General features: G+C 55.6%; 10 protein-coding genes across 10 annotated transcripts; 6 read left to right on the top strand and 4 right to left on the bottom strand.

Moving 5' to 3' along the window:
- Positions 1-75: 75 nt before the first annotated feature.
- Positions 76-1,266, top strand: HMPREF1541_00879 (uncharacterized protein; the record flags this gene model as incomplete). The annotated part of the gene is made up of 1 exon (XM_008713182.1): positions 76-1,266. The coding sequence occupies one exon, from the start codon at positions 76-78 to the stop codon at positions 1,264-1,266; it is 1,191 nt and encodes a 396-aa protein (XP_008711404.1).
- Positions 1,267-2,024: 758 nt separating this feature from the next.
- On the bottom strand, positions 2,025-2,854 carry HMPREF1541_00878 (uncharacterized protein; the record flags this gene model as incomplete). The annotated part of the gene is made up of 3 exons (XM_008713181.1): positions 2,025-2,177; positions 2,272-2,610; positions 2,732-2,854. The coding sequence occupies 3 exons, from the start codon at positions 2,852-2,854 to the stop codon at positions 2,025-2,027; spliced, it is 615 nt and encodes a 204-aa protein (XP_008711403.1).
- A 427-nt stretch (positions 2,855-3,281) lies between these two features.
- On the top strand, positions 3,282-4,609 carry HMPREF1541_00877 (uncharacterized protein; the record flags this gene model as incomplete). Its single annotated transcript, XM_008713180.1, has 3 exons — positions 3,282-3,362; positions 3,425-3,987; positions 4,078-4,609. 3 exons carry the CDS (start codon positions 3,282-3,284, stop codon positions 4,607-4,609), a joined length of 1,176 nt encoding a protein of 391 aa, XP_008711402.1.
- A 360-nt stretch (positions 4,610-4,969) lies between these two features.
- On the bottom strand, positions 4,970-5,902 carry HMPREF1541_00876 (uncharacterized protein; the record flags this gene model as incomplete). The annotated part of the gene is made up of 1 exon (XM_008713179.1): positions 4,970-5,902. One exon carries the CDS (start codon positions 5,900-5,902, stop codon positions 4,970-4,972), a length of 933 nt encoding a protein of 310 aa, XP_008711401.1.
- A 588-nt stretch (positions 5,903-6,490) lies between these two features.
- HMPREF1541_00875 (uncharacterized protein) lies at positions 6,491-8,199 on the bottom strand (the record flags this gene model as incomplete). Its single annotated transcript, XM_008713178.1, has 3 exons — positions 6,491-7,996; positions 8,047-8,141; positions 8,187-8,199. The coding sequence occupies 3 exons, from the start codon at positions 8,197-8,199 to the stop codon at positions 6,491-6,493; spliced, it is 1,614 nt and encodes a 537-aa protein (XP_008711400.1).
- A 369-nt stretch (positions 8,200-8,568) lies between these two features.
- Positions 8,569-9,393, top strand: HMPREF1541_00874 (uncharacterized protein; the record flags this gene model as incomplete). Its single annotated transcript, XM_008713177.1, has 3 exons — positions 8,569-8,647; positions 8,704-8,859; positions 8,909-9,393. 3 exons carry the CDS (start codon positions 8,569-8,571, stop codon positions 9,391-9,393), a joined length of 720 nt encoding a protein of 239 aa, XP_008711399.1.
- Positions 9,394-12,272: 2,879 nt separating this feature from the next.
- Positions 12,273-14,393, top strand: HMPREF1541_00873 (uncharacterized protein; the record flags this gene model as incomplete). Its single annotated transcript, XM_008713176.1, has 2 exons — positions 12,273-12,614; positions 12,660-14,393. 2 exons carry the CDS (start codon positions 12,273-12,275, stop codon positions 14,391-14,393), a joined length of 2,076 nt encoding a protein of 691 aa, XP_008711398.1.
- A 1,361-nt stretch (positions 14,394-15,754) lies between these two features.
- On the top strand, positions 15,755-17,325 carry HMPREF1541_00872 (uncharacterized protein; the record flags this gene model as incomplete). The annotated part of the gene is made up of 2 exons (XM_008713175.1): positions 15,755-15,998; positions 16,046-17,325. The coding sequence occupies 2 exons, from the start codon at positions 15,755-15,757 to the stop codon at positions 17,323-17,325; spliced, it is 1,524 nt and encodes a 507-aa protein (XP_008711397.1).
- A 383-nt stretch (positions 17,326-17,708) lies between these two features.
- HMPREF1541_00871 (uncharacterized protein) lies at positions 17,709-19,101 on the top strand (the record flags this gene model as incomplete). The annotated part of the gene is made up of 2 exons (XM_008713174.1): positions 17,709-18,566; positions 18,616-19,101. The coding sequence occupies 2 exons, from the start codon at positions 17,709-17,711 to the stop codon at positions 19,099-19,101; spliced, it is 1,344 nt and encodes a 447-aa protein (XP_008711396.1).
- A 928-nt stretch (positions 19,102-20,029) lies between these two features.
- Positions 20,030-21,764, bottom strand: HMPREF1541_00870 (uncharacterized protein; the record flags this gene model as incomplete). The annotated part of the gene is made up of 2 exons (XM_008713173.1): positions 20,030-21,062; positions 21,190-21,764. 2 exons carry the CDS (start codon positions 21,762-21,764, stop codon positions 20,030-20,032), a joined length of 1,608 nt encoding a protein of 535 aa, XP_008711395.1.
- Between the last annotated feature and the right edge of the window lie 687 nt (positions 21,765-22,451).

Here is a 22,451-nt window from a genome sequence, read left to right as displayed (position 1 = left end):
GCCAATGCGCCCACCTTCAATTCTATCGACTCTTTAACTGCCTCGTCGCCTTGCGGAATCATTGACGTCGCCAAGATGGTATCGCTATATGGCTTTAATCCGGCGTGCTACATCCCTACCACCGTCAACAACTATCTCCCCTCCGCAGTAGCATGCGCGCCTCCTCCCTCGTACTTCTCCAGCGCCTACAACACCATTACATCGCCTTTTGGTTCGACTTATAGCACCGTGCGTGCCATGCTGCAAGCACTCGTCGGCCTGCCGTTCCTGTCGCTGCTCCTGATCCCGACGACCGGTAGCTGGTCAACAACAGTCAACTTCTTCTTCTTCTACCTCACCTGGTACACGCTCATCCTGTCGCATCCACCTCTACGAGTCGAGCTTATCGGCAGCCTCGCGATCCGAGTCGTGTTCTATCTCTTGCCATCTGCTGCATTCTTTGCCTTTGACTTCCTGTTCCCGTCCGCTGCCGTTTCGGCAAAAGCACAAGGCAGCTCTGGGCTGCCTATGAAGAATGCATCGCGGTCGCGGTCGCTACAGTACCTCCGCATTGTGGGCTGGTCTGTCGGGAACGTCCTCCTCGCGACTTTGGCGCAATTCAGCATCGAGTTCCTGCTCACCAAGGTGCTGCTCGTTCACTCCGCTCTCAGGGTCACGACTACTCTACCCACACCTTTCGCGATTATCATCGATCTTGCCCGTGGCTACATCATGCGCGAGATTCTCACCTACGTCATCCACCGCTACACCCTCCACGAGTCCAGATCATTCGTAGCAAAAGCACACAACTCTTGGTATCATAGTTTGGAGGCACCCTTCCCCCTGTCAGCCTCGTACGATCACCCATTGGCCTACCTGCTCCACAACTTCATCCCAACCTACGCGCCGGCATTCCTCTTCCGGTTCCACATGCTCACCTACCTGATGTTCCTCACCATCATTTCGCTCGAGGAAACTTTCGCCTACTCCGGCTACTCCACGGTCCCCACCAACTTCATCCTTGGCGGCATTGCGAGACGCACTGACGACCACCTCTTGCACGGAGATGGCAACTTCGGCCGGCTTGGTCTAGTCGATTGGGTCATGAACACGACAATCGGTGGCAGCCTGATCGAAGACGTCGGTGACGAAGCCGAGAAGCATGATGTGGAGGGCCGAGCAAAGAGAGCTGGCCGCAAGGGACTGGCAGACGCAAGAACCAAAGCCAATGGCGTTTTCGAAGGCGCCAAGAGTCGGTCTAGCAGGAGGCAGCGGAGTGATAGCTAGTTGCTTTCGCTGGGTGGCTGTAGTACTTGGATCGGAGAGGTGGTCGACAGATCGACTGGCGAGAGGATACTGGCCCGTCTCATCTGGTGTGGAAGTGGTTGGCTACTGCATGGCATAAGGCGATAGAAGGGACGTGCATTTGCCAATGTAATGATTGTCGATATAGCTTTAGCAAGCGATATGATACCCCACTTGATAACGAGGCAAAGCATGAGTCAGTGCAGATAGTTCAGAAGCAGCACTGAAGTTTGATATCATCGTTTCATTTTCTGCATAGGGTAGAAGCCGGTCATCGTCAATCCATCTACACCCATTTTGGTTGAGTTTGACCCGATGTTTCTCGTGCCAATGCAGGTCTCGAAAGATCATAAAGGGGGGAAGAGGGCGACTCTGCATATTGTTTTTTTGTTTGCATCTCGGTTTGTCATGATTTCCACGCCACGCACATAGGCCCGCGGCAGCGCGGCCGTGCAACAACGCCAGGTAATGTTCTGCTACTTCCCGCTTTCGTCGCCTGTCAGCCAAGGCGACAGCACGTGCCCGCTGACAGACCAATACCATCATCACCACTGTACCGTGAGCATGGGCCACCAGCACCGAAGACGTGCTTGCCCGCTTCGCTCACCACACGCACCGCACCGCACCGCACCGCATACTGTTCTATCGCACCCAACGTCGTACCGCTGTAAAAAATCCATTCGGTCGTAAAAGGGTCGTTGGTGGGGGATGAACGGTATGAGGAGAAGAAATGGGTTTGCCTAGAACTTCATCTCGTGCGGTCTCTGACCGTGTCGCAGGCTGAAGCTGGAGGAGAGGTAGCTGGCGAGGAACTCCTCGTTCTTGATGGCGGAGAGAATGGGCTTGTCAATTGACTTCTGGTCGGAGGCACGCTCGGACGTGGGCTGCTTCTTCTGTAAGGAAAGACTCGTTAGTTTATTTGCGGTCTTTCCCGTTTGGATTTCACCTCTCCCGGACCACGCCGTTGGAGGCGGGAAAAACACGTACCTCGGCCTTCTCGCCCTGCTTCATGAACGCCTCCTCACCCTTCTCCTTCTTGCTCTTCTTCTCGCGCACAAAGTATGAGTCACCGGCGACCTTGTCGAGGACCTTGGAGTCGACGGCCTTCAGGTCAACCTTGGTCGAGGTGGCGATGACATAGCGGGCGTTCACGCGGCGCAGGGGCACGCCATTGATCTTGAAGGGTCCCGTCACTAGGAGGGCGCCCTGCGAGAGCTGCTTGAGGAGGATGACTCGCTTGCCACGGAAGCGGCCGGCGAGCAGGATCAGGACGGTGCCCGGCTGCAGAGAGGAGCGGTACTTGGCGGGACGGATGGATTTGCGAGACTGAGTGAGGAACATTATGTTAGTTGACTGTGTGACTCGCTTGGTGCGTGCTTGTAAAGTCATCGGCATCTCAACGCCGCCAGCGGCGGGATTGGGATTCGACAGCCCGGACTTGACATACCTTCTTCGCGGCAGACTCTGTGTGCGCAGGGTACCACTTGGATGCCTTCTGCGAGGGGTGAGGCACCGACCGCTCGCCTTTGCCGAACTTCTTCGTAGTGGGCTTGTTCTCCTGCGCAGACATGGTGGCTGGGCCTTTCTCGAGACGAGTTCGGACCAGAAGAGGAGAGACTCTAACGAAGGGAATCCGGGAATGGGGAGGAGATCTTGTTGTGAGGAAACAACTAAGAGTGTGGTGTGTTGTGTGTGAACCCGGTCAAGTCGAACTTGCGCCAACGCTTCGCCATCGGAGCGATTTGAGGTTGTGCGCTTTGCCAAGGCCGAAAGTGGCTCTTTTCTGCCAAGCCCATGGGCGAGCTCCGCAAGGCTGGACATCAGCCTTGTCAACCTGCGGTCAAATTCGTGGGTTCCACACTCGCTCGGGCTTGCTACGTAACTGCGGCGGCCTTTCATAACTTCAGACCTACACCTGCTCGCCGAACCCTTTCTCGTGGACTTGATCTCTCATACTATATTCCTCGGAGATTAGATAGACTCGAAACGGGCCCACAATGCCTATTGCTCCCATTATCACTTTCAAGGCGGGCAAATGTGAACTCGAAGTAAGTCCGCCTCCTTCGCAGGCTCGGCGCGTCCTCCGCTTGTTTGCTAGCAACAGCAATTAATGACTTATCATTAGGGCAAGGCAGTTAAGCCAGATCCGACGCCCGGCTACATCTACCTCTACTCCGAAGATGATCTTGTTCACTTCTGCTGGCGCCCACGTGGAGCGCCGATGGATACTCCGGAGCTAGATTTGCTCATGCTTCCTACCGATGGCTCTTTCACCCCGTACGAGCCCATGTCCGCAGAGAATCCCACTCCAGAGAAGAAGCCCACAAATGGCCGGATATACGTCCTCAGATTCTCTTCCAGCTCACAACGCTACCTCTTCTGGCTCCAATCCGGCTCACAACATCCGAACAAAGACCCAGCATGGTTCTCCGCTCGTGACTTGAAGCTCGGTGAGATTGTCAACACTCTGTTGCTGGGTGAGGATGTGAATGTGGAGGAGGAAATGGCAGCTGTTCCGCACGACAGCGACCGCCGGGATGGTGGTGACGATGACGATGAAGCTATGGAGGATGTTGAAGGGACTAACCACGATCACGGCTTTCATCGTAGTGGCAGTGGAGGCGCTGGGCCAGGCGCCACTGGCGGCGATATTCGCGAAGAAGGCGAGGAGTCACGAGAGGGAGGTGCTGACGGTGGACGAGCGTAGGTAATGCTGTCCCTACAAGCAGCACATCCTTTCTACCTTTCCTGCTGCAGATCCCCGCCTTGGACTCACGCTGATTTTTATGCCAGAGCTGCGGCCGGTGATATGGACGCCAATGCCATCATTCAGAACTTCATCAACTCGATGGGTGGCAAGCAGACAGGGCCTGGTCGGCAAGCCGCACAGGGCAAACTCTTCACAACGCTACAAGATTTGCTCACGCCTGCATCAACTATTGCGTATCTCGAACAAATCAGCGAGCCTGAAGTCGATCGGTTACTTCAATACCTCCCACCCCAGCTCCTGACGCTCGCCAAAACGGCCGACGGTGTATCAGAGGACTCCGACCTGAACCTCACTCAGAAGAAGTCCATTTTGGCCCGCGTTCTCCGGTCGCCTCAATTTACGCAGTCAAACTCCAGCCTGACGATTGCGCTACGAGACGGAGGTCTCCCCAGCATCGCCGATGCACTTGGCGTGCAGGTCCAGAATGGAGGTTTCATGCGGGGTGGCGCCGTGCCTTTGGGCGGTGGCGAGGCCGTGGAAGCCTTCTTGGAAGGTGTCAAAGACCAGGTGAAGAAGGAGAGAGGAGAGGGTGGCGATAGTATGGATACTCAGTAATGCTGTCTGTATCCAAATGCTGCCTCTGCAATACTGAAAGCGTTGATCAAGTGCGACATATGGCGTGACTGACTGATAAGCTCCGTATCCTTGACGTCTGCAATACCGGAATCACGGCTGGAGGTCGCATTCGCTGGCCCATCTCTGTACTGTACGTCTCTTCGTGTGATGCTCATCAGACCCGCCCCCAGCACGCAGTGCATTTTGCATTCGGCAGGGTTGAATTGGGCACGTGGCTGCTTTGCCACCCTCGTACTAGTAGATCCTGTCGTTGGCAGTGTCGCAGCGGTCGTTGGAAGCAGCCCATCGCTGGAGCGTTTGTCAACCTATTGCCCTCGATCGCTTTCGTCTTTCAGACCCCTAGTCGCTGTCATCCTCACTTCCCACCTCCGTGCGACCATTGGGTGCTAGGATTGAGCTCCTCCCTTTAGATCCTGATTTCCTCCGTGTCCTTCCAGCCGACTCGTCCTCAACATCAATCGAGTCTTCAAGCTCGGCCTCCTCTTGCTGCTCATCCTCTGCCTCGTCCTCTTCATCCTCGTCGCCCTCGTCGCCATGCTCATCCTCCTCCTCCTGGTCCACACCTCCATTTGGCCCATTCAGCTGCGCATCCAACAACGCATCCTCTTCATCCTGTTCATCATCTCCGCCATCCTGGCCCTCCTCACTTCCCCTTCTGGCCCGCTTCGCCTGCGGCTCCCCGTCCCCGCCCTCCATCGTCTCATCCCCAACCCCACTCTCCCTAGCCTTCACTTTATCCCGATACCCCTTCCTCTTCCCCTTGACCACCTCCTCAAACACCGCCAGCTCTTTCTCCAGTCTGCCTCCCACGACGACGCCTTCCTCATTCCGCTCTCCGAGGCCCATCACCCGCTCCAACTCCATCTCCTGCAGCGCCTTCAGGACGTCTTGTGGTGTGACCGTCTTGGCGGACGGCCGCTGCTCGTTGGCTGTGGATGCCAGGTACGAGATGAAGACCGTGGCCGACTTTGTGAGCGCGAGCACCGCGTCCTTTTGCAGCGACGTGTTGGGTGGCAGCATGCCCCGCGCAATGCGGCTCGTCAGGGAGCGAGGCAGCAGGAGGTCGTCGATGCCTGCAGGGTCATCTTGGTTTTTGGACGACGACTTCTTTGTTGTCGGCGATTTGGGCTCTGTTGTGGTGGCGGTCGAGAGCATCGAGACGTCGGCGTTGGCGGCCGCCGAGGTGGAAGTGACGGGTGGGGAGGGTGCTGCGGATGCTGGGCCTGCATTTGCGGCGCCGGAGACGGAGGCGTTGGATTTACGGGGTGGCATGATGGTTGCTGAAGATCTTTTAGGGTGTGCTCGGTCTCCCTGCGGAGATACCTTTCAGTGATGGTGCGTCCCTGGTACGTATGCTGAGCTGTGCTGCTTTCGACAGGGTCGGTCTCGCGTGGGGAAGGCCCACTTGTTATCTTCTGTCGTGAGCACACGTTTCGACTGTCAATGCAATGACAAGGGTGTGCGACTGACGGTTGGTGTAATGGTATGTGAGTGGAGGATGCAACAAAGGTTGGGCCAGAGTCTCGAAGGTCGGCGAAGTGAAAGTGGAATCTCTGGAAAAGATGCGGGCACAACGCGCGTACGTGATTGGACGCGTCTCCAGACGCGACTTGGGCTGTGAGCGATTCTAGTAGTCTTCGCCTGTGCGTACAGTACGTTCTTACAACTCCTCCGCCGCCAACGCAGACATAGAGCAAGCACAAGAGCATGCTTCGTCGCTTTGCATACACCTAGCGCTAAAAATTCGAATCTAGTCCATGAAGACGAGTCTACGGCTTGAAGTCTTCTGATCAGATGCATTCACTGCCTGACGCCATAGAATGCCCATGCAAACGCCTATTTTCCTCTTTCCCACCCATGTCAAGGCTCGACTTGCATAGCATTCGTATCAGCGGCGTTATCATCACCCCATAGACCGTCCAATTTGAACTCCGCCGCCCACTCCTTCACGATCTGCTTGCGATCTCCACTGCTCGCGTTGGCAATATCAGCCTCCCCTTCCATCTCCGCATCAGCCGCGACCTGTAGAACAGGTGGCTCCACCCAGCCTTGTATGCGACCGTCTCTCCAGTCTGTGATGACTGCCATCGCCGCTGAGTTGAGATTGGGTACACCGCCTTTCCCTAGCCTGCCCCGTTTGCGTGCCACTTGCAACAGAAAGTCTGTCTGGGTGTCACCTCCAAATGGCCCGAGCGCTGTGATGCCAAAATGTTGGAGCAGCTTTTCATATAGAGCCTCCGATTGAGAGAGTCGTTCAAGCAGCAGACTAACGGCAGGTAGCGGGTCTGACATCTGGCTTGGTGGTAACGCGTTCAGCAGCACTAGACGGGCCTCGTGCTCAGCTTTCTTCTTCTGCTTGGCCTGTCTGTCGTCACCCTCGGTGCTCGATGGGAACACAATGCCAGGTGAATCGAGCACTTTGAGTTTGCTGTCCACTTTGACTTCCCTCAGACTCGTGGTAACTCCAGCTTCTGCGCCAGTTGGGCATGCTGAACTTTGTCCTCGACTGAGTCGTGACGTGAGTGCGTTGATGACGGAAGACTTGCCAACGTTGGGGTATCCAATGACACCGACGGAGATAGAGCGCTTGAGGTTCTTTGATGCAGCGTAGGTTTTCAAGGAGCGGAGGAGGGTTTCGGAGGTGTTTTTGACGGTAAGCTGCTTGTGGTCGAAGGTGTGCGCGTTCGATGCGGGAGTCGAAGCTCGGAGAGGGACTGTGGGGAAATATCGCCGGAGGTGGGTGAGCCAGCCCTTGAGGACCTTTGGGGGCACAAGATCAATCTTGTTCAGCACCAATACAAGCCGCTTTGAACCAGACGCTGCCGCCATGATCTGCCGCTCAACCTCTCTCGATCGAGTGCCGTCTGGGTCTCGCGCATCTAGTACGTACAGAATCACATCTGCTGCGTCAAGTACCTGCTTGAAGACTTTGTCGAAAGCTTTTCTTGACGAGTCCGGGTTGCGGTGGTCAGTGGCCACAACTTCTGAGATTTGTATGCCACCGTCGTCCTGGTCTGATTCGTCCTCAACGTCGCCGTGCGGATCATCGCCATACTCGGTGGCCCTGGCTTGTGCCGACGCTAAGAGCGCGGCCATGGGATTCGAACTATCGACAGCATCACTGTCGTCCATTTCGTCGTCCTCCTCGAGCAAGTCTTCGTCTTCGTCCATTAAGTCGTCCTCTACCTCCCCTGCCAAAGCCTGAGCAGCCTGCTTCTTTTTGTCTCTGGCCGCATCTCGTAGTCTTTGCGCATCTTCAGCTTTCCGTCGTTTCTTCTCTTCGATCTCCTCCAAGATCTTATCCTTGTAAGGAAAGAGATTGGGGATTCCAGGGTCCTTCTTTAACCGTGACTTCCATTGAGGGTTCTGTTTTCGATTAGATTCGAACCCCAGAGTTGTTTTGGTGTAGAGCTGACCTTCTTGGATTCTTTCCTCAGCTTTCTCTGTTTTGCGGCACCCGCTTTCTCGATCTTGTGCCGCAGACGGACCGGCTGTCGCTTGGATTTTGAGACTATTACTGTCAGCATATGTTACGGCATCTTGCGCTTGTACTCACATGACTTCACCATCTTGCCAGCGACTGCAAGCGTGTTTTCAACCGTGGGGAAAGTGCTTTGCTATGCCCATTGCGGGCGATGTCAAAAGTTGCGACTCTGGAAAAATTGTGGCGGCGCCGGAGCATAGTTTCTCCGCCTGCAGGTCAGGTCAATAGCCGACCCAGACCCTGCCAGACCGCCGGAGCCCGGCTACGATGCCGCAAAGGGACTTCGACGCCGCCGCCGCAGAAGAAAGATATATTTGCGCTGACTGCTCGCGGTGAGGTAGTTGTCCAACAGCTACACATTCCCTGGTCACTGAATCCTCTCGGCTTGCAGGCCCCGCCGTGCCTTGAGCCTCTGCCTCCTCTCAATTCGTTAAAGTACAGTAGAGCCTCAGCGATGGGGTCGTTGGGTGAGGCTTCGTTCTCGGCTCCAACCGAAGTCGTGAGCGCAGATGGCTTGCTGTTTGATTTTGATGGTAAGACAGACATTGCAGTACATGTGCATCCCTACTATGGCTAATTGAAGCCCAAGGTACCATCATCGACAGTACTGAGGCTATCGTCAAGCACTGGCATAGTCTAGGCAAGGAGATGGGTGTAGACCCGGAGGTTATTCTGCAGACATCCCACGGTCGGAGAAGTATAGACGTATTGAGACTGTACGATGAGACTAAAGCGAATTGGGACTGTAAGATGGGAGACTCGTTCTGCTCCGGCATGCCGCTGACACTCTACAGACATCAACAGAATGGAGGGGTTGATCCCACGAGAGTATGGCAAAGACGCGGTTGAAATCCCCGGCGCTCGTGATTTGTTGGATCAGCTAGATTCGTTGAGTGTGCCATGGGCTGTTGTTACATCAGGGACCCGAGCGCTGGTAACAGGCTGGATTGATGTATTGAAGCTCAGTCCACCCCGAACCCTTGTGGTCGCCGAGGATGTTGAAAATGGGAAGCCCGACCCAGCGTGCTATCTGCTAGGCCAAAGGCGCCTGGGCATGAGCGACAAGGCCAACATGATCGTCTTCGAGGACGCGCCATCAGGGATCCGCGCAGGCAAAGCAGCCGGCTTCAAAGTGATAGGCTTGGCGACAACGCACACCCTGGACCAGATCCGCGAGGCTGGTGCCGACTGGATCGTGCAAGATCTGCGGAGTATCAAAGTCAAAGATTTCGATGGCGGTATCATCAAGCTTGCGGTCCACAACGCGGTGATTGATTAAGGCCCGATCTGGGTCAGACACTTGGAGGTTGCCTCAGATGGAAAGCAACTCGCACACGGCTTAGAAGGAGCAATATCAAGATTAGCGATGCATGATAGAATAGACGTACGAGTAGAATAGATTGGAATCGAACGCGCCCAACCTTTGCCTCCATCGGGTCTCGCTAGCTGTGGGCCTCTGAGCTGTCCACGGTGCCCGAGGGCCGGAAGTTCCCATGTCCCATACATAAGCGAAAGACCTGTGTAACTGTGGACGATGTCAAAGTACCTGTGCGATGGACGGAGTACGAGGACACTCAGGTGTCTCGGACGTCAGCTGCAGAGTGTTGGCCCGAGTACGTGGATGCTGTAGATCGTGCGAGGGTAAGCTAATTTCTGCCATGGTACAGAAGATGCAGGTCGGTCGAGAACTGTACTACAATTCACCATCGTGAGCTGAGTGTCGTTTAAGCCTGCCCGTGGCAGATATCCCCTGCAGTGTTGTGTTGTGTGATGGCGTCTTGCATCGCCTGGATCGTCCCAGGGGAACGGAACCGGGCAGGATACGAAGGCATTGTGGTGCTTAGCGCCTTGGGGATGGGCCGGTGCCGGGATGCGGCAGGGTCTATGCTGTTCATGACTTGACAGGGCGTTAAATTACATCCACAGGAGGTTGTGATGGCGTCGATTAGCCAGCCGACAGCGCAACTGGGCTCTTTGATGGCGTAGATCAGCTTGGGCGATCAAAGTAGCTGAACGTGAGGAATATGAGGCAAAAAGCTGCTGTATTTTGACCGAAAGAAGGTTGTGATAGACGTAAATGTTGACGCTATGAGGATGCCGATGAATAGCGTCGTCGGCAGCGACTTGGCCTGGGGCAGGGTTCTGAGCGCAGCGATTGGGCAAGCGAGCAGAGACATTCACCGCGCGGGGAAATGATCCGTCGCGCAAAGAACCGTGACGAGAGGCTCGATGCGGGCGGGAGAGATGCGAGCTGAAAAGATCCACTACCAGCAAGGGCAGCGTTCAGCGTTCAGCGTTCAGCGTTCAGCGTTCAGGGATCAAGTTCCGCCGGCTTCAGGAAATTACCACGCCAGAAACATGAACGCCTCAAGGAGCTCGGGGCAGTGCGGCGTCGTAAGCAGCTGCAGCCAGTCGGGCTGTGACTGACTCACCACTGCCTGGGAGCCTCAGTTTGACTGCAGCACTTGAAAGTGTCGGAGAAGACCCGATCATCGATCTGGACCAACGCGGTCAGCAGCCTGGTAACGCCTCCAAAGGCTGCTGGAAGCTCTTATCGCGCGCCTGCGTTGTTGCCTTTTTGGGCAGAGACGATAGGCCCCTCTATGCCTTCACATCGAGCCTCTCCAGGAAAAAGAAAGCCACAACGTTGCTTGCTGGTGTGGTTTGCGGCGGGAGACCTGATGATGGCTTGGAAGCAGAGCCGGCGAGTACAGGCTGCATGTGACTGGGTGACGGCGAGCGACGAGGACCCAAAGCCCGAACCCCTGCTGGATTACTGAGTAGAGTGAGCACTTTAGGCTTGGCGCTGCGCCCAGCATGCAGCTGCCCGGCGCCAGTATGCAGGTACCGCAGCAGAACGCAAAGACTGTTTCGCAATCCGGAACTCCATCAGCAGAGACAAGCAGCAGCAGCAGCAGCAGCATCAACAAACCGTCAGCTCGCCCAATCCGAAGCTGCTGATCCCCCCGTACGCGCCTACTTGGATTCCCCCGTATTTTGCTGTGTACATACAGCACTACGTCCATATGTACGTGAATAAGGCTCAGCGGTTGGAGTATCTGGGCCACTATTGACAGCGAACTCTCTCCAAGCTCGTGCTCAGGCGCAATCGAGCCTCATGAGAGGCATCCGAAAACAAGCTCTATTCACGCAATCTCCCTGATCCCGGACTCGCACAGCGGAGTCCAAACTGAGACGCCAGCGCCTTGACTTGCGCTGCCGGATTGGGACGTGGTGGAGTTTCTTAGCCCCTATCCAGCTAGCCTGGCGTCGTTAGCACCTCAGGAACGTCTGTCCTTGGTCTCGGTTTTGAAAGGTTGCATAGGGAGCAGACGTCAACTTTTCTGCAAATCCACGGGTGCACAGACTCGCACGCCCAGCAGTCGTCCACCAGAACGACTAGTTGTTGGAGCGAGAGGCGCCCTCCTCCATCTAGGAGCCTGCCGGCTACACCAATCGCCGTGGCCTCGTGATATCGGAAGCGTGAGAAACCAAGCTCACAAGCTCGTCCTGGAGGCTGACTTTCAGGACCCCTGTCTCTTCGCCTCTAAGTTCCCGCGCTCCCGGCGTGTTGCGCAAGAGCAGAAAGAGGGCACAGCATACGGACTACTCGTAGGACGGCCCTCGTCCCGCCCCTGCCTGAACCTGGCACTGGCTCGTATGGGATCTGGCCTCCACCACCCCATCAGCTACTTTTTTCCGACTCCTGCTCCCTCTCTCCTCCGCGACTCGTCCCTCGTAGATTTCTCTTCCTGCGCTTGATCCCTTGTTTCTTTAATTCTCCGCCTCCGCGGTTCGCGCGACCCGTTCTTTCTTTGAAAACCCATCATTCTACCCCTCGCTCCTTCCATCTACAGCTTTGCTTGCCAGCTTCGAGTCCCTACACAGTCACATTCATTTAGCGCGGAGTCCCACACACATCTGATACACCTACAGTCGCTCCTTCTGCACACCGGCACATACGACGCAGCATTTGCCCACACCAAGACGTGACGGCCACATCAACAGCCCGAGTCACATTCTCGCTACGCTTCGGGGACATTGTTCCAAGCCGAACATGACATCTTGACCAGGCCTCCGTTAATAACAGCTATTCCTCGACAAAGTAGCTGCCCGATAGCAGTGGCCTAACACGTTGACATGGACTGCATGTGCGAGATGCTGCCATACCCTCATCCACTCCAGGCGCACGCCTTCTACCAGCAGCCACTCCCGCAGCAGCAACCACAGCCCCCAGTGTACAATCCGTACCTCCACCATGCACATCCCGTTGAGGAGCATTACCTGAGCTATCCCGGCCCCGAGTACGCAGACTTCAGATATCCGCATGGAGCCTATTATGAAGAGCTTGAGGATGTCGGAGAAGTGTCAACGCGCCCGCGGTTGACCAAAGAGCAAGTCGAGGTCCTCGAAGCCGAGTTCCAGGCCAACCACAAGCCGAGCAGCATGCAGAAACGGCAGCTGGCCAGACAGACCATGCTGTCTCTGCCCAGAGTTGCGGTATGTCTGCCCGGTTTGTTCTCAAATGAGTGCTAACACCTTCAGAATTGGTTTCAGAACCGAAGAGCCAAGGCAAAGCAGCAGAAGAAGCTCGAAGAATACGAGAATAGCCAGGCTCAAGAGGCTCCTCAAACCGCCAATTCTGATGACGAGGAGGATTCACAAGAACCTCTGAAGACCGAGACTGGGACCGAAAACAGCTCTCATGACTCGCCTCCCAGTAGCGATGCTCGACCTTCGACATCTCCCGGCTCAGCTGCCTCGCAAGATGCTGATCTCCTGCGCCAGAGCCGACTGGCCAGCTACGCATCGCTTGACCGCCTCCTAGCCAAGCAAACCGCACAGCATCAACCACAAGCTGGACCCACTCCTGCCGTACAGGGTATCGAAGCCGTGACCGAAACACCAGTCAATGTGGATGCTCATCGACGGTCTATGTCGACCGCCTCACGCCCACAGGTGGCACAGTGGTCACGCAAACCCGAGCTGATGGAAGCCTGGTCGGAACACCCTCAGCATTTCCAAGACACCAGTTTCGACTTTGGCTTCTCTGCTCATGATTCGTCGGCTGCTCCTCAACACCATGCCAATGCGGGCACGTTGATGCAGGATGGTACTTTCAACAGCGCAATGCTACCACCGGATTCTTGGCCTCCGTTAATGGCTATGCCTCCACCGGCTCTCCAAGACCACACAACGGCTCATGACGGCTTACACTCGCCCGTCCTATCTCTACCAGCGTATCCTGACTCGCGTCGCGGGTCCGGTACTGAATCTTTAGCGGCCAACTTCGGCTCCTTCGCTCTTGGCACACCGGTACAAGAAGTGCCTGGAGCGATCGAGTTCTCACAGTCAAGACAGCCAGAGGCGCAACTTGACCTAGCGGCTCGTCGTAAGCGGCCCAGACCTGCTGCTCTTACATCGGCCTCACTCAGGAGCCGCTCGTACGGTGCATTGACAGCGACCTCACCAACTGTGCGCTCGGGCTTCACTCCTCCAGCCCACGCTGTACGCCACGTGAAGTCGACAGGACACAGCCTCAATGCTCATTACGCTGGCATCCGCAAACCAAGCTCGGCTCAAAGATCACCGTTGAATGTGAGCACGTTCGCAGATGCAGAATCTTTCAAGAATCTTTTGGCACAACACGCAGGTGAAACCACACCTCTCACCTCAACGACAACCGTCGGTAGCTCGACTCCAGTAGCCTCGACCCCGGGCTTGACAATCAATACACAGGTTACTGACAATGTCGCGGCCTGGAAAGCAGAGCTGGCACGTGGTTACCAGCTGGCTGCGTCACAGCACCTGACTCTATCCACTTCATCGCCACCATCCACCCCCTTTGCACCGGACTATAATGCCCATGGGCATTTCTCTGTGCCACCTGTGTCGGCACCACCACAGTACGCTCACTTTGCGGATAATACGCCACCGTACTCAGCTGGTCCCATGACCAACAGCAGCTGGCCCGATGCTCCATTGACGAGTCCTGATGCTCCGAACTTCCCTGCCAACTATCTACCACCTCTTCCGACCATGAACTTGAATGGCGATGGTACTATGCACAGCTATCCAAACTTTGTCTTGCCATCGGAGGGGAAGACAGGTTATGAGGGCGGTGACCATGTTCCCGAGACCAAGCCGACCGAATTCTACATCCAAGAGTTCCCGAACCAGAGAGAGGAGCACGCGCACATTGCGCAGAAGCTACCAGCGAACAAGCCCAAAAACTACGTGTTTGCGAACACGGCCCCGGGCGACTACGACCAATCTTGAATGTACCTGCACGGCATACAATGAGAGCAAAGCGATGAATTGAAATTTCGGAACGACGATCGACTAAAACTGTGTACAACTAATCCAATATTTCCTTACGTGTCTGATCATGATACCAGCCTTTGGCAACGATCGATTTGTTTTTTTGGGAGCGACTTGGGCTGCGCATGCGAATGTCTATTGAAGCAGTTAAAGGCGACGGATCAACGGGACATTGGGAAGCAAGGACCACGGCTTGTTTCACGAATCAAACCATCCATTTTCCTACAGCATTAGGAGTGTTGAAGGGCTAATACAGCATCACGGAACGGCTGAGAGACGATAGTGTCTGTAACGAAGATAATCAAGCAAGATGAAACCCGCGTACCTACCTCTTTTCTCTTCATGTACCATCCAATCTATGCCCCCTGATCACTTCTGGTCGGTCAACGGCAGCAGGCCCGAAACAGCTCCGTCGCGTCCTTGTGAGCGCACGTGGTGGCGCGCCACCTTGCGTCTCATCATCACGATGCCGAGATCAGAGGAGTTTCTCGAACTCCTTGCATGCCATGCAACAACTTTCGGCCGTGCAAGTAAGTGGCTGGCTGGCTGGCTGGCTGTAGAGCGAAACGAAAGATGGAACGCCTCGCGTCCTCGTTCCTTTTTGCCCTGCCCTGTCTCCGAGAACGCCCACCTCCACCCCGACCTGATACCGTGGGCGGGCTTCTTACCCCTGAGAACGAAACGAAAACGTTCCGCGCCAACGTCCCCCCCTCCAAAAACAAAAGATTGCCTTTTTGAGCCTTGGTTTGTTTGGCGGTAGTGCATCTCATTTTACTTATGCACTCCTTGCACGGCCTTTGGGGGTTTTCCTGATGCTTGCCGGGAGCTGTTCCGGCGGGTCATCGTCCTCGTCATCATTTGCCGTGCGGGACGGATTGGGAAATACTGTAATGTGTTTTTGGATCGAAGGCGCGGCGGGCCTGACGGCGATTCGGGACTGAGTCGGTCCTTGGGTTGCTCAGCCCCTGAAGAGTTGGGCTAATATAGCATGTTTGCTGCACTTTGGAACAGTTCTCGCAAACCGGGTTAGTCATATCTACATAAGCCAGGACCTTCGATGTTGCGTCAAAAAAGGTGGAAGGCTTTCTCGGACCATTGTTTGTACAGTCGCCCCTACGGGGCGCGGAAGTGGCTTGGGGGCGCGGCATCACGGCCGCGGTGATTTCGTAGATTGCCGCCGAATGTAGGCGATTCGCAGCCCATGCTTGAGCACTTCACGTTTGCAGCTCAAGCTTGGGAGGTATCGTCGGTAGGTGCTTACAAGTGGCTGGATGTTGTAGCATCTTCACAGCTGTAGTTTGTGTTGAAGCAGATCCGCCATGGCTGGACCGGAAGACTGGCGATTGTCCCTCTGGTGGCAGCTTCCACCCTATCTTGGAGCTATCATCGTCTCAGCTGCTCTGTTCTTTCCGGTGGCAGTGATCTATCGCTTGTACCTCCACCCTCTCAGTCATGTTCCCGGCCCCAAGCTTGCGGCCATCACTCCCCTTTATGAATTCTACCATGATGCCTGTCGTGGAGGGAAATATTACTGGCGCATCCAAGAAATGCACCAAGAGCACGGTAAGTGGTTCAGCGAGTGGCCTAGCCTGCAAGCTGAAGAGCTATAGGCCCAGTCGTGCGCATCTCGCCCAACGCTGTGCACGTGAATGATCCGGAGTTTTTCGACGAGCTGTACAATGTCGTCGGTCGCCTCGACAAAGACCCCAAGTTCTATCGCATGCTCGGCTTGCCCCAGTCGACCTTCCAGACGACGACGCATGCACTGCATCGTGTTCGTCGCAAGCCCATCAGCAAGTTCTTCGCCTCCTCGGCAGTGCCCACCATCGAAGGTATCGTGAACAGCAACCTGGAGAAGTTGTGTGCTAGGCTCGAACACTACAGGCAGTCTGGGCAGCCCGTCAGCCTCTCCGATGCCTTCCGCTGCTTTACGACGGATGCCATCTCGGAGTATGTGCTGCCACACGGCTACAATCTGCTAGGTCGCGAGGAGTTTGCGGCCAGCTACAATCAACAGCTTCGAGATCTGGGGATCGTTTCACTGTGGAATAGGACGTTTCCGTTCCTGCTGCCACTGTCTATGATGACGCCGAGATGGATCGTCAAGCACTTTGCGCCGCCGGGGGCTCTCGAAACGTTCGATGTGCAGATGGGCATCGCTAAGCAAGCCAGGAGTATTGCGACATCTTCGGAGCGAAGTGATAGAACAGTCATTCACGGCCTCATGAACTCCGATCTCCCACACGAAGAAAAAATGCCCCCTCGGGTTGTGCAGGATGCTTGGGCTTTAGTGCTGGCAGGGACGGAAACGACGGCCGTAACACTCGAGAAGATGGTCTTCTACCTCTTGAACAATCGCGATCTTTTGCAAACGTTGAAGAATGAAATTGACGCTTTCACCGCCCAGGGAGGGAACTTGCAGTCGACAACAGCGCTGCGTAGACTGCCGTATTTAAATGCTGTGGTGAGCGAGGGTCAACGTTTGGCGATTGCAGTATCAGGTCGTTTGCCTCGGATCGACAGCAACATCACTTATGTTTGTAAGGGGATCCAAATTCCCCACGGCACTTCCATCAGCATGAGTATTGCGGCGATGCATTACAACCCCGACATCTACCCTGACCCGGCGCGCTTCGACCCAGAACGCTTTTTACGGCCAGCAGAGAAAGCGCACTCGGAAGCATACTTGGTGCCGTTTGGCAAAGGCTCGAGAATGTGTCTGGGCAAAGAGTTTGCTATCACTACGATGTATCTCGCGTTGACGCAGATCCTTGTGCGTTTCGACTTGGAGCTGTTTGAAACCACGCTGAAGGACATTGAGATGGCGCATGAGATGTTCGCACCACTCCCAGCCGCGGATGCTAAAGGTGTCCGAGTCGTGGTTCAGTGAGCGAGCTTAGTTATACAGTTTCAACAAATGACATCCAGATGAGAGTCACACGGCGATCCCAAGCCCGTGATGAGTCTGGCCCGGTCGCAACATCCGGTAGCGAGTCAAGCGAGTGCTCTAGACCCTCTACTGTGGCTGTGCAGGGTGGCGCTGGAATATTGTTCGTCCAGCCGAGGAGCGATGAGTTGTGGCTTGAACAAATCAGCGGGGAGAAGAAGTTGCCGTGATCCTGGATCCTGGCCCGTGTTGGCGTACTCCTACGTCATGCATGGCGTCGACCGACCGATGACCCTGGATAATATGGTCGAGATTCGGAGCTTCTCCTTTCCTCTTCTCTCCAGAACTGCGAAGCAACAGTTTACTGTCCCTTATACACCACCAATATGGCTGCCGTCGAACCCCAGAAAGAAAAGAAGAAGCGCTTCAGCCGCTTGCTCGGCACGAAGCGAGAAAAGTCTCCCGAATCCCCGCCCACGTTCCCGCCAGACTCGGCATACGCAAGCAGTGATACTCCAATCACTCCAGCGACTGACAACAACAAGTCAACGTCTGAAATTGTCCCGGCGGAGAAGAACAGCGAAATTGCAAACATCGACAAAGACAGGAACCTGGGTGTCAGGCCGGCTACTGGCGAAGTACTCGACAGAGACACCGGCGAGGTTGTTACTGTCGTGACTACAACGACCACCACCACTACCACAACGACTCGCAAGCCGGGTCAGAAACCTGGCGTCCAGAAAGATGTCCAGAAAGACGTGCAAGAGTCTACGCAGACCCAGCCTGCTATCACAGACGGCGCAACCAGTACTACAGCCGACAGGTCTGGCGTCGTAGAGATGCCCGCAACTCCTGCCGAAACACAGCCGGCATCTGCACAGGCACACCATCAAGCGCCTCCTGCTTCTGGTCTAGCTCCTGCTGTGACAGATCGATCATCATCAAACCGTCTTCGAAAGCAATCACCAGGAATTCCGCCACGAAGCAACAGAAGGTCGGGTGATCGTAGTACCTTCGGGGCTCCGCCTTCAGATGCACAGCCAGAGACTGGCTATTTCGCTCGTCCTGGCCCGACAGGCAATACGCCTCCTCTCAGCCCAGCTCGGGCCTCCAACTTTAGCTACCCTTCTCGTAATCGTGACTCCATGGACCCGGATGGCGTTTCCCTCGTTACCACAGACCATCCCACGACCAACAACAAGTCAACCATTTCTGACCTTCGTGCAGCAGCCAAGGGGATTCATGTAAGCTTGCACGTCACTCCACAATCATCTTCGGTACTGACCCTCGCAGGGCGTCGGAGAAACGCTGCGCGGTACACTAAACAGCACCATCGACCAGAACTTCCCGCGCAAGAACGACAAGAAAGCTGCCAAAGCGAACGCCAAGAACGACGCAGTCCTTGCCCGTGGACGGAACGAAGTCGCCGGCATCCCGCATCACCGTGAAAACCAACCCGCCGGCTATACTCACCTGCCGCAGCAGCAGCAGCACGCTGGTGCACACCCGCCGCCACCCATGCCCGCTGGTGCACCACCAGTCAAGCCGCCGTCCCCGAAGCGAACGGCCACCAGCGAGCAGACAATACCGGGCTCGTGGAGCCCGGAATACGACGACGGGCCCGCTCCCACCACCTCGGCCACGGGCGGTCTCACGGACGGACGACACGGCGAGCGCGAACGCGAACGCGAGAAGGAGAAAAGCAAGTCCATCAGCAAGCTCTTCAAGCGAAAGCCGGTCGCGGCCAAGGAGGGAGAGTTGAGGGTAATGAATCCTTGATTCACTTGTTGTTGATCCCTTCTTCTGGCGTTTTCTTCGTCTTTTTTCTCCATATTTCATACAGATATGTGCTAATTTCAGCGTTTTTTCTCGATTGGCAGGATAGGACGTACTACTGATCGAAACTTTGACACGCGCGTTTTACTGTATGTGTTGGGATGAGGGGTGGGCGGGCGAAAAGGCTTCTGAAAGTTATGGCAGGGGTGGCGCTCAACTCTGGATCGACTGTTTCAAAAGCACCCCCGTTTCTGCTGCTGCTGCTGCTGCCGCCACGTCAGGCACGGCTTTCTCCAGCGACGTTGCCTCGTGCGGGCGGGCTCAAAACGATGTCCTGATCGGGAGGCGGCAAAGCGCTCGTGGCACGCCCATGCAACACAAATGTCGATCGTATGGGAGGCGCCCCCTTGGCACGGCGTCTGCGCAACGGACCGTACGACCCATCCAGTTCGCCCCCATTTCCATTCTCGTGGTCGCGGCGGCCTGGGCATGTCTACTCCTGCCTGTCTGCATGCAGGCCCAGTCTGTGTGGAGCGAAACAAACCGATCATGTTCTTAGGCTAGGGGCTGGCGGGCAAGCTAGTCTGGCGTTTCTCGGCCAGCACTATTTGCTATTTTGAATGAAGGAAAATCTCTCGCACAGAAGACCAGACACGTTCTTGATATCTCCAAAGAGGGCGAACAAACACGAGACCCGGGGGGGGGAAGAGGAATAATTGCTCGAATTTAGCCCTGTCCATGAATGTCGACAAAAATCAATCATTTTGGCGAACGCTTCCTCCACCAACTGTCCCAATATTTCCACCATTTGAATAATCTATTTACCCTCTCGGGGAGATTCCTCGCCTGCCACAACCAAAGTCATTGTTCCACCGTAGATTTCCAAGACATCTACCTACCTACCTACCTAGCGAGCTAGCTAGCTAGTCTTTCAAGCGATTTCAAACGGCAATAACCGCCAAGTCAACGGGTCCGACCACTCCAGGACCGGCTCCGGCACCTGCGATCGCGGATTCCCAATCGGCACGATCTTCTCCGTCCAGACTTCCAGACGGCCTTCCTCGTCCCACGTCTGATGCAGCGCCGACGACGACGGCGGCGGCGGCGGCGGTGGCGGCAGGCGCCTCGCAAACCTCACGTGGGGCGCGAAGGGCTTTGTGGGCAGCCGCCGCATGCTGGGCCGCCAGCAGGTGCGGACGCGGGCGTACTCGTCAACATCTCCTGCCTGTAACGAGTGATAGTCTTCTGGAGAGAGGTCGAAGGAGAAGGCGCGGGCTTCTTCGATCTCGCAGATGCGTTTGCCGAGCGAGGCGTCATATGGCCCTGTCAGGGGGCCTTCGCTGCCGGTGAGGAGGAGGAGCCAGACGGCTTTCCTGCGGATGTGTGGGGAGCGGCATTTGCGGGCGGTGATGCTGAGGGGTTGGATGAGGCCCGGGTTGGGGGAGAAGGGTTCCAGGTTGGGGGTTTGAGGGTGGGGGTTGGAGAGGTCGACGGGGCCGAGGACCTGTTCGGCGCATTGGACGATTCGTGAGAACTCGGGCATGAAGGCATCGTAGATCATTTGGTTTTGAGCGAGAATGGTCGATATCGAGACGAGCATGCCGTAGCAATGTGCTGTGAGGACGGTGAGGTATCTGATTCGCTCGGGTGGTAGATATGAATGGATTGTGTTGTCTGCCAATAATTGGTCTCGTCTCAGAAGCCAGTGACGCAGAGCTGCGATGAGCTTGGACTGTTCGCGTAGTTGTTCTTCGGGAGGGTCAAGAATTCCTCGGGCTGCTCTTCCTGCGAGTATATTGCCCAGGAAGTGTAGGCATGCGTGTACCAGCACGGGTTGGTGCTGAGCAAGGTCGTTGATGGTGTCTAGTATGAAGTAATCAGTGCGGAAACGACTCGGTATTGATGGAGGTCTCGTCCAAGCGTACAGGGCGGTCTGTGTATCGAGTAATATAAGGATGTAAACACTGAAAGTAGCAGTCAGTACGATCGAGTAACGCTATAAGCACTGTTGCAGGGCAACCAGGATCGACACCCAGAGATTTGAGTGAGAAGAGAAAGCCACGCGGGGAGTCAGGGCGGTACTGGACTCACAAGTAGTTCTCTGTTTCTCCGGCACAGTCAACTCCGCTGAGGACAGACAGACGTCGAGATACCTCTTTGGGATGCTCTTCACCATCCACGCCAGAAAAGAAGATGGAGAACATGGAACGCAGATGGACGTGTGCATTGGCCATACGGCCACTAATAACATCGGCGGCAGCCAGGAGGACGGAGCTGATGAAGAACGGCAGGAGTCGTTTGTGTGGCGACCTGAGCTCGTGCTGGAGTAATTTGAGGGCCTGCAAATATTGCTCCTCACCACGGGCCACAGCATTGTCTTTCTGCAAGACTGTGATGCTGTAGGCAGCGCCGAATGCAGCCGAAGCAGCTGCCACGAAAGGGATTGTCTCACTGAGCTGGGGCAGCAGCCTCGTGAAAAAATGCTCTTCTGCTGGTCCAAAGAGACAATGAGGGTCGGAGCCGATGACGTTGCATGCCAGCTGGCTGAGTCCACGGCCCTGCGGTGTTTCCATTGATAAGGGGGCCGGGCTGGCAGCAGCTGCAGATGTCTCTGGCGAGCCAGTGTTGCTGCCGATACTGTTGTAACATTCAGCCTGAGAAGGCATGAAACCCTCATAGGCATGGCCTGAACAGTATCTCTGTGCACGCTGGCACCTGATGCACCGTGGCTTGGACTCGTCGCATTTGATCTTTCTTGATCTGGGGGTTGAAAGGGTTAGCGGAGACTTAAAGGATCTTCAAAGCCATGTACTGCTTGATGACCGGCATACTTGCACGTGAGGCAGCCACGACTTGACTGACGGACATTCAGGATCCGGGTCCGCTTAGCAGGCCTGTCGGCAGAAGTCGCAGGAGCTTGCATGGCACCAGGCATCTTGATGATTCCCGTCGGGGTTCTCTTAGCGCTGTCTGATGGTTAATGTTCATGCGAAGATAGCGTGACTCAAACAAAGGTTGAAAAGGAAAAGACCGAGTTGGTATCAGCCCTATGGTCTCCCATCCTTGCAGATATATACTTGCTATCATTGCGATCTGCTGCTACACACGAGCTGGATGCCTGTTGATGTCTTGTGTCGTTCCTTAGTCTGGGTCCTTTGGCAAATAAGCCGAACCCGAAGGCGTGAGAACCAGCAGCAACACGTTGACATGCACTGGAGATGAAGCTCTCAGCTTGTAGCCTTCGCAAAATGACCCTCGTACAAAGTGGGGGTTGGTATCATGACTAAGTATGGGTTAGCGAGGACGTTGCCAGGGGCCGCACGCTGTTCGGTGCGTGGCAGCGTGGACGGCGG

The sequence above is a fragment of the Cyphellophora europaea genome (genome assembly GCF_000365145.1).
Source record: "Cyphellophora europaea CBS 101466 unplaced genomic scaffold supercont1.1, whole genome shotgun sequence".
NCBI classification, from domain to species: domain Eukaryota; kingdom Fungi; phylum Ascomycota; class Eurotiomycetes; order Chaetothyriales; family Cyphellophoraceae; genus Cyphellophora; species Cyphellophora europaea.
Note: the sequence above shows the minus strand (reverse complement) of the source record. Positions and strands in the feature narration are given on the sequence as shown.